The sequence below is a fragment of the Aptenodytes patagonicus genome, chromosome 6, assembly GCF_965638725.1.
Source record: "Aptenodytes patagonicus chromosome 6, bAptPat1.pri.cur, whole genome shotgun sequence".
In the NCBI taxonomy this organism is placed as follows: domain Eukaryota; kingdom Metazoa; phylum Chordata; class Aves; order Sphenisciformes; family Spheniscidae; genus Aptenodytes; species Aptenodytes patagonicus.
The window spans coordinates 22,235,968-22,246,555 of NC_134954.1; the positions used below are offsets into that span (position 1 = coordinate 22,235,968).

At 42.3% G+C, this 10,588-nt stretch overlaps 1 protein-coding gene across 1 annotated transcript in view; it reads right to left on the reverse strand.

The window, feature by feature from the left end:
• Nucleotides 1–10,173, reverse strand: part of SCHIP1 (schwannomin interacting protein 1) — a 194,944-nt gene extending 184,771 nt beyond the window's left edge. The window contains exon 1 of the mRNA XM_076341450.1: nt 10,106–10,173. Coding sequence (XP_076197565.1) covers nt 10,106–10,114 — 9 coding nt within the window. The 5' untranslated portion in view covers nt 10,115–10,173. The remainder of the gene's footprint in view (nt 1–10,105) is intronic.
• Nucleotides 10,174–10,588: the final 415 nt, after the last annotated feature.

Consider the following 10,588-nt stretch of genomic DNA (forward strand, 5'->3'; position numbering starts at 1 on the left):
GCAACAGCCTATTGACAGGTCACCAGACTGGCCAGGCTATGGAGAAAACTTCTAATCCCCAGAAAAAGTGTTGGAGCTTCTCCCATCAGAAAGGGGATAGAGAGGACTGGTCCCCATATACCCTCCAGCACATCACAGGGACTGTAGGTCAGCAACTTTCAGGACTGGATATTGGCATTCATTGGAAAATAAGTAGCAAATTCAAATATGACCAGAAGATATGGTCCTACCCAACGGGTCCTGAGCTTAGGAGCTCCTTGTCAGGAGAAGATACAGCTCAGCAGTGTGCCAAGGGCAAGACAGGTCTAGATGTATAGGGAGAAAGGATAACACAATGTATAGGTGACCACAGAAGGATGTAAGCCCACCTTAACCACTGGACTGTGAAGTGGATGATTTCACCTAAAAGGATGTCACCTGCCCCGGCCACCACTGCTCAGGATCCAGGCTACTGCTGCGGCAGGGGCACTTCTGCATGATGGTCAGTGCAGCACCCTGAGCCTGTGGTTTCAGTAAAAGACAGATTTTTTAAAAAATAACAAAAGTAAAATAAGAACAGAAACATTTTTTTTTTCCTCCTTGAGACTGCACATTGCCAGTATAATGCACGCAATGGCTGGTAAATCTAGACGGTTAGACAATATAGCAATAGTTAAAAATAAGCCTACCATCTATTACATTTTATACAAAGGACAAGGAATGCTGTCCTCAGTCACTGCATGAAAGGCTTGGAATGGGAAGGAGATAAAAAGTGAGAAGAAAGATAAAAATAGAGAAAAACCTGACATCAAAGGTTTCAATTTTACTTTCTATTTCTTCTTTCCTTAAATAATTTCCAAGTAATTTATGAGATGGGAGGAAATCTCTCAAAACAGGATTTGTAAAATATAATTCTATGTTTAAAAAAAAAGTTCTTCAAATGGCAGTTTATAACATTTTTTATTAACTTACAATATCTGATACAGTTTTAGTAATTTACAAGATCCTTCAAAAATGGTATATTATCATTCAAAATCCATAAACCAAAACACCAAATGTCATGAAACTTAATTTAAAAAGAGTGACTCTAAACAGCTGTAAATATTGGTGCTTATTTGCCTTTGGGGTTTTGAGCCTTTGGACTTCACGATTGTAAGCTACCCTCTGCAAACACAGAAGGCCAGAAATATATTTTTCATTAAAAGTGTGAAGCAAGAATATTTCTGCAAAATGTGGAGCTGGTAAACAAACAGCAAGCTCTTCTTAATACTGATGCATCAACAATATCTCATCTGACCCTGCCAACAGATCTGATGCAAAAAGCTCTGCAAATCTGCAAAGTGTGAATTTAGCCAATCTTCCCTCTTCAGGTTTTGCTCTTTCAGTACTTTTTTTTATGGCAAAAAGCCACACTAAAACCTGCCTTTGGGATTCACACTAGAGACTCAGAGACAACCTACTGGCTTGAGGAATAAGAGCTAAGGTCACATTTTTGACTACATTTCCAAACTTGTTCACTTGTACTGATTAGAGTTTTATTTTTATTACTAAAGGATGATCTAACAAGAAGTGTCACAGGAAAGAAAGGGATAAATTAAGAATTTTGCATCTGGCTTTAAAATATCCCGAAAGTACTCAGAAACAAGACCAAACTTTTACTGGGTTGTACCATTGCTGTTAACATCCAGGCTTATGCAAGAATTTATCCAGAGTAAGATACGAACTGTTGGGAACATACTAAAGGGGAACAATCTGTTCACCCATCCTCTTACAGGAGAAAAAAAAAAAGCAACAAAACAAATACAACCCACAAAACCTAGAAGCTGCTCTGCCTGTCACCCCCTCCAACAGATACCCATAGACCAGACAACACCCCCAAACACCTCTGATTCCCCACATCTTCAAACTGCGTCCCAAAGATTTTAATTCCATTGCTTTCCATGAAGTTGATAAATTGAAGGGAGGATGCTTTGGCCAGCAGCTCACGCGTGCTAACCCTTCTGCAGCCAAGCTGAAATCAAGAGCGGAGGAGAGCTCACCCTCCCAGGGAATGACTTTGGTAACTCTTCGAGCACTAACTGTATGCTAGCTGCTGTGCAAACCTTCTTAGTGAAACGCCAAATGCACAAGGACCAGATTTTTTCTGAGGAAAGGTCATTCCTGTCCAGCCATTATTCAGCTACACTTAATTGTGCTTTAGGAAGTAGGTTAACTAAATCGCATTGCTCAAAAAGCCTTAGGAATGACTTTGCTTTCAAAGCTGTGCACTCTGTGTTCCTAGAGAGCCCTGGTAGGTAATTTTTCAGAGGAGAAATAACATTTGGTAATTAGCTTAAGCGATGCAATTTTCTTCCAAGGATAACAACACTGACTTGCAGCATCTGACGTCTGGCGACCTTTGCAGCTGCAGCTTCATCCTGGAGAAGGATGTGAAAACAAAAAGGAAAAGAGAAGTCCTACAGCTGGTGACAGAGGCACATCCACCATGACCTCCTCCTGTCGGCAGTGGGTACCAACAGGTCAGTGATGGGAACCAAGAACATCCTTGGTTGCCCTTTACTGTTTTACAGGTTGTGATGCCCTGCTAATCTCTACATCCCTTGAGCATTCAAGGTATTTTTTTTTCCTTGTGCTTTCATAAGACTAATTTATTTCCTGGTTTAAATATGAAAGTCTGCAATATCTTACATTACACAAGATGGGCTGTTGGCAGAGATGGCCACATCACATCATACCAGCAGAGATGGGTCAGCTGGGGAACTAGCAAAGGCCATCCGTCGTCAGTCCTTGAGCTCTTCCTGCGACACCCGTCTGACCAGCGCTCAAGTATCAACACAGAAGTAGTTGTTTATTCAAAACTGGTCTACCAAGAGCAAGAAAACAGAATATTAAGAAGGGTCTAAAAGGAAATACAAGAGCTGTTGGGTTTGCTTTGCACTCATGAATAACCTGTTTCCAAATGGATGTGAATTCAGCTCATTAGGCCATTTGTCAAGGTGTGGCCATTATTCCTGCCGCTTCCTGGTGAGGGACGCATTGGCAGACAGCTAGCATGATCACCAGCCATTTCTGCTGGAAGATTTCCAAACCTAATGTTTCTGGGATTATGCCCAGGATGGCAAAAGACAGATCAAGCTCAGCTACCTCCAGTGCTGCAGAAATTGATGTGAGGATTTCTGCCAAGAGGCAATCTGAGGCAGGACTGCAGTAGGTGTTAACATGCCCTAATTTGTTTCATGCTTATCAAGAATAAGCAAGACGCACTAAATTCACACACCAGAGTTAGGATTCACTAACAAGGATGAACGTATAGCAGGACTCGTGGAAGGGGGGGGAAAAAGTAACTCCAAAAGGATTTTCCTCATTTCTGATCATTCCTAGAGTAAGCAGAGTTGTAAGTTGTAGGAAACTGCATTTTTTGATGTATTCTAGCATTGTATAAAGATGTTTCTGTTCTAGTAAACAAAGCTAGCACAGAAAAGCCTACAAGCAGTCTATTAGGTTTTCTTCAAGAAAAAAAAAAAGGAAAGTATCTTTCAGTTTCTTTCAAATTGATTTACCTTTTCCTTAGGAACTTCTCAAAACACTCCCATCGGACTAGGAACAACTTATATTTTCTATAATCAAAAGCTTCTGTCCTGAGCAGTTGCAACCAGACATGCCTCTGGACAGGAGACACATAGTCCTTGCCACTTACTTTTGAACAAGTAGAAGCTGATTGTGAGCCCCTGGAAACAGACATTTGCTACTGTACAATTTATCCAGCAGGAGAGCTGGAGCTTTGAAGGGCAGGGACTAATATTCTATGGATGGCATCCCTCCAAAGAGTATCCGAAGATTATTAAAAATTAATATCAAGTTTTACAGTGCCATACCATATCACATCTCACTCAAATGTTACTGTGGAATGGCTTGCAAACAGTATTTGTTTATCTGCAGTTAAACTGGCTGCAGGTAACCCCTGCAACTCTTCCACAAGGGGCAGTGCTGCCCAATCTCTCTTTAGTACAGGAAATGGAAAAATATTTTGCCCTGAAACTACAGAGGGAACAAAATCACCTGTTTCAACTTCCCAGTTTGTTTGTTTGTTTTCCCTCTTGTGGGAGAGAGCTGGTTTGTGGGCAGAGCTAATATCTTTCATTACACCAGCTGATGTTGCTGGAAACACTAGCCAAACTCTGGGACTTGGGAGCCATCTTCAGCATTGAGAGAGCAAACGGCAGGTGACAAAGCAAGACACAAGGTGAGAGAAACTGCTCACACTCTAGATGTGCAAAACAAGAGGACCATGGCTTGGAACAGAACACTGCTAGATGGTATAATAAGGACACAAAGGACACCACAGTGCTGCCACCACCCAAGTCCCTCAGCAGGAGGGTCTGGCACAGCCAAACCCCACCCATGCACGGGTGCAGCCACCTTTCGCCACCACGAACTTTCTAGCCCCAGCCCTGCCCACATTAAAAGTTTCATCAGGACTATAGATGATGGTTCATACCTGCACTCTATCTCACCCATCTTTAACACTGTATTCTGTAAAAATATCAGGAGATTTCACCCATGGTTTGGAAACAGCAGTACCATGGATCTTTCACTATAATACGTACCAAATAGGTACTGCAATGTCTCCAGGTACCAAAATGCTACATAGCTTCTGGACAAAAAGGCAGGAGCTTTCTGCCCCTTCCCTTGCTAAACCACTGGTCCCTTCCAGATTTGATCACGGCCCATCACGGCCTGATGGGTCTTGCTCCATCAGGGAGGACCTGTGGTGGGACCTTCCTTTGCCCCACCTATGCCCAGGAGGCCCTGGCAGCACCCCTTCGTGAGGTGTAGGAGATGGAAAGCATGGACCAGAGCAGCATTTCCAGCATCAGCACACACTAACAGAAGAGCTTCTGCATGTTTGGTACAGGTAAAAACAAAAGTCTCCCCCCCGTCTCCCCCCCCCCCAGTTTGTGATCAGGGGAAACCGCTTCCTCTCAAATATGGAGTTTAGCAAACATCTATCACTAAAGAAAATATTACATTGTGTTCTTCAGGGAGACAAACATACCATGTGAACAACATTACAAAGTACAGTCTATTCCCGCATACAAAAATTTGGTCAAACACAGTCATTAAACTTGGAAGCAGTAACGCAACTGAGGCCAGCTCAGGTACATCCTACTGACATCTAGTGAAAAAAAAATAATGCACTAGCTATAGGGTCTGCGGAGGTAATTCAGCTTTAGATCACAGTCACAAAATCCAGTACAGGGAGTCACAGAAGCTTTACATAGACAATGTGGTTGTAACCTACTTGCTCAGAAAAGCAGGTTCTGCCCAACAGCAACTGAACAGACTTTCCCATTTCCACCTCACCATAGCCTGGGGAGAAAGCCTGTTTTCCAAAGAGCTGCAGGATGAACGTGGTAGCACACCAGACCCATCTGGGACCTGTGCAGGCAGGGACTGTCTGAGAAAAGTAGTCATCTCTCTCCAGAGCCTGCAGGATATTTCTATATGACGTTACACATTCCCCCCCCCCCCCCCCCCCCCCCCGACATGCTTTAGATTCCTTCTTTTAAGGTGCAAATATGAAAGATAAATAACCACAGGAGATCCCTCTCCTGCAAGCAGGCACAGCACTCAACATCCCTAGCCCTTCCAAGAAGAGAAGAGGAGCAACACTCCTGTTTTCCCTGTTTTTACCTGTTTTTCCCCACCACCACTCAAGTACAGCAGTGAAACAGAAGATAGAGGATGGCTCTAACATCTGGCAAATGGAAATGCAAACCTGCCCTCTCCCTGCTCCAGGAAGCACTGGCTCGTACCAAAGGGGCCAGGCAGGGAAGGGAGTAGCACTGGCTCCCACCCCACTGGGGTGGAGATGCTGACCCCTCGGTAATTGGCTTCCTACACTCTCAGCCAGCCAGGCAGGAGCTAACTACGGGTATTGCAGGTGCAGCAATAAGAGTAATTACAACAGAAAACCCTGCAGCAGAAGCCTCCCTTGGTTTTAGCTTGATGCACTGAGGTAGTGCTCAATGCACTGAGTGTTCCATAAAACCTCAGAATCGCTGCAAAAACTAAACGTCCCAGGAGGCAAATGTGCTCGGAGACCACCAACACATTTAACATCTTCTTGCTCCTATGCTGTTTGCCTAGGTGGGGAGGGGAACTTTGGGCGGAGAAAGTTCAGCAAAATCTCTTGCTGGTGGGAGCGGTGGATTCGTGCCGCTGCAAATTGTACTGATACTACAAAGTGTTTTTACAAGTACTTTCATGTAATTCCATAAAGTGACTGGCAACCGTGCTGCCACTCCTCAGAGAGGCAAAGGGCTCGGGAGCACTTTCCTGCAAATGCCTTTGCATTTAAGTAGCTTAGCTGTTTTCAGATATGTCAGTTAAAATTGGGCATGGTAGGTTGATTACACCAGTCTCCACATCCAGCTGGCTCGCACAGAGCATCAGATACCATATTCTCAGTCCCGGGCAAGAATTATTGGAGAAGTTTACCATGTTCTTCTGGTTTTATTGTTCTAATTTCTTGCCAGACAGGTTGAAGGGCATTGCTGATGTTGAAATGCACCTCAGCTATGCTTTGCATTTAATAGTCCTGTTGAACACCTACATTTTATAGGTGTTTTAAACACTTATAATTTAATAGTCCTATTTAAACACCTCATTGAATTCTGAAAATAACTTCAAGTTTTACTACAAATTTCTTTTTCCACAGAATGGTAATAGAGATTTTTAAAAAATGAATCCAGTTGCCTGATCCAATATGTGCCGTATTCATTTGGGCACAGAGCTTGTCACAGCTCTTTTTCAGTGCTTAAGTAGTAAAATTTCATTTGGCTCCCTGTAGAGGTTATTTTGCATACTATAAACTATACTACAACAGGAAAATTTTCCTATATTCAGCATAACTATGCCTTTATCATCTTATCCATTACATCTATTCCTACCACAATAAATAATTCCTCACAATTGCCTTCCTTGAAAACTATAGAGTTTCAGACTGGTGAGTGGTTTATGTTCCTGATCCTTTCCTATTTAGCCAAATTATATGTATTTCACTTTTATCATCTTCCCGGGAACCAGCTCCTCTGAGCCATCGTGGCCGGCAGGAGGACTAACTGCAGCTGAGGTGCATCGTTACAGTCAATGCTTGGGATCAAATGGTGTCTCCAAAGGTAGCTGCCCCCACTTTGAAGCCTCGTGCTTCAAGGTGTTTCTATATCCATCATGCAGACTGCCTGAGAAATGCACCCAGTCCTATCGGTTGGGAACGTCTTTCCACTTTGTCTCCCAACAGCTCAGTCTGGATAGTCTAGTCCAATTTAATGACCCATTTCAGTGTCTACATACAAACTGTGTTAGCCTGGTTCTACCAACACCCATTTATCATCGTTCACAGTTTTCCTAAGGACAATTTTAGGCCACGTCTATCTTCACTTAGACATACCTTTAAAGGAAGTATTGTCTAAATTCAATTGACTCTCCCATTCTTATAGACATGTTGAAGAGACCTGATCATTACTCTTGCCTAGTAGATATTTTCCCAAGCACCGTTTTTTCTCAAAAACACATTATATACTCTTCGAAGGATCTGACCTTGCTAAATGAAAATGTCTCCACATCTAGCTTCTGCTGAATCCAGGGAGAGCAGAGCTGACTTCATCTGTCTCATGACCAAACTCCAGTTAAACTCCTGATGACATCATTGTTTCATGAGAAATTTCCATGTTACCACTGGTGTTGCTGCGGGTGATTTTGCACACTGTATTTACTCATCCAACCTGTCACAGAGGAGTATATTTGAACTCAGGTAACAGCCCCATTGCTCAGTGGACAGCACAGTGACCTGGGACAACATCTGGAGGCTACACTTCTCCTATCCACCTGAATTACTGCCTTTCTAATGCTCCAGGATGCTACAATGCAGGCTTTTCAAATGTAAAAAGTGTTAAATATTGGTTTTACTGTGAAGCTTACATACAGCTACAAGTCTGTATAATAGTTACAGGTATTCTGAAACAATAAGACTTCACCTTCAGAGAGCATACTAACAAACAATGGCATCTATTACTGTATTTTCTCTGACATCCAGGGAAATTACTGTAAGTACAAACATCTTCCTTGCATTTGATCTCATTTCTGTATTTCTGGTCTATACAAGCTTTTAAACACAAAACAGATGATCTAGCCCTTGGTCATATGGTCTCCTTGGTTTTATTGAGATTACATGAGTCCACAAACTGCAAGAGTAAGAACCTGCAGGACCCTTAAGTAACATGAAATCAGAGTTTTAAGAGGTCAGAGATTTAAAGCAAGTGAAGGTCTCACATAGTATCTGTACTTTGAAATGCATAGTGCAAACAGGTGAGAAAAGTATTTGACACAATGCACGAGGTTTTACAGTGCTGCACTGTGAACATTAAGTGAATCCCAGCATCTTACTACTAAGGGAAGTTCTTTGTGTATTTTTTGTATTTATAAGAATACCTATAGAGCTTATCTAGTCTTTTGGAAAGCTGAAAAACTCAAAGCAGGCAATAAAGGGAATCAAAATATATTCAGCTCTAGGTAAATTAGATATTTCTAATGCATTCTTTTTTCCTGTGCAATTTAATAAATTAGTTTACATTGTCTGACAAGTTGTCCTGGAAAACAAAAAGCTCAGATTAATTTTAGCTTTGTAGAAGTGATAATTCAATATTTGCTTATTTACATCTACCCACACTAGGCTAAGAGCCATATCTTCTATGCCATGTCAGATATATCAATACCAACATGTTAAACCTCCTCCTCCTTTCCCACTGAATTAAGAGAAGCAGTGGATGCCACGCGGTGAGGAATTGCCTGTGCAGGATGTATCCTCACCTGCTGCATCAGAAACCTTACCATGAAATGCCTGAGCTACCACTCACAATTAGCTTTAACTCCCATGTGTTGTCTCAGAAGCATGTTAGTCTGCTCTGTCTCTTCAGAGTTAATAGCGCCTAGTTTTATTTATTACCCTGTGGTGTTTACATATAGTCATTTCAATACATTGTCTTCTGATGGATAGCTTTGTAATGATGCATACAACATTTAAGCGGTCTGTTTGTAAGCAGAAGAAAATGAAAAAGCCTCGTGGGCTATTTCTGCACTGTACTGAGATGATGTACAGTTTTGCATCAGGTGTAAAGATAACACACTGCATAAGCTGTTCTTGAGGGAAGTATTGCTAAAGGAAGACAGGCAGAATTTGCTCTTAAAAAAGCTTTGATGCTAAATACATACAACTAGCCTCCCTGAACTAAATCTCTGCCTGTTACAACTACTATGTTAGGAATGCCAAAAAAAAAAAAAAAATCAATCTGAGATTAATTACTTCAGTCCTTTGACCACTGTCAGAGCCAGGATTGGTCCCTGCAGCGTTTTCTGGATGACTTCATATGAATCTAGCAAGCTGCCTATACTGTACCCGACAAAAGCTGTGAGATTTTACATGTTGACAAACAGCTGAACTCTTGGCTACAGGAGCCCTACATTGATCTGCTTACTATTCAAGGGCTTGTATTTACAGGAGCTGAAATGCCTGCTGAATACCGAAGCTGAAAAGCCCTGTAGGGTTACCCCATGAACCGTAGCCACATTTTTTTCCAATAATTGCAGAGCAAAAAGAAAAGGGCAGTTAAACCTAGAGAAATTCTGCCACAGCAGCATGACCACTGCTCAGCAGAGCCCTCCAAATCCTCAGGCATCTTTTTGAAACACTGTTCTAAATTGTTAGCACACGAAGACGATTCTCTCCTTTCTGAGCCTACAACATAACACAGCCTTAAATTTCAGTTTCCCTAATAAACTTACTGCAGCTCTGTGCACATTAGGAATTGCATCTGCTAATCTGTATTTGTTCAAGCCTCCTTATCTAAAGGAAAAAGTGCTGCTTGATTTAAGATTCCTTGAGGAAATCTGCCTGTACATCTCCGGCTGGCGAGTAAAACAAACAGCATCCATGTCCCAGTAGGCATCCGCCACCCCCCGACATCTCTTCATTTAATTAGTTCTAAGAAAGATGGTCTATCCAAAAGCTGACAAAGCTGCACAAGAGAAACGCTTAAGTGTTTATCTAGAAAATGAAATACATTACCAGCCGCATTGTGAAGTTTCTGAGTCACCTGCAGGGAAATAAGGCAGAAATCCGACGTTCACACACTACTCCTGACTGTACCGGCGCCCAGGCTGGCTCTTACAGAATAGCAGACGAGAACGAAGCTGCAGACCTTTGAGTTGAGCTCACTCTATAGGCATCAGAAAACCTCAAAGAAAAAAAAAAAAAAGCCAGAGCGGGAGCGAGCAGCCCACAGACAGCGAGATGAGAAACTTCTGGCAAGTCTCCAGCGCAGGAATGAATTTGCTGTCATTCAGAGACGTATAGCGATGGAAATGAAGGGAAACTTGAATTTACAGGCGGATTTGGATCCTGCTCTAATCGTTCTGCAAAGATGTGCAGGTTGCAGCTCAGCTCATTTTACAAGGCTCATCTGGGAACAATGCTGGATCAAAAATTAAATAGCATGGTAGGTATGTATACACACACACACATACACATTTAAGCCAAGGTGCCAGCACA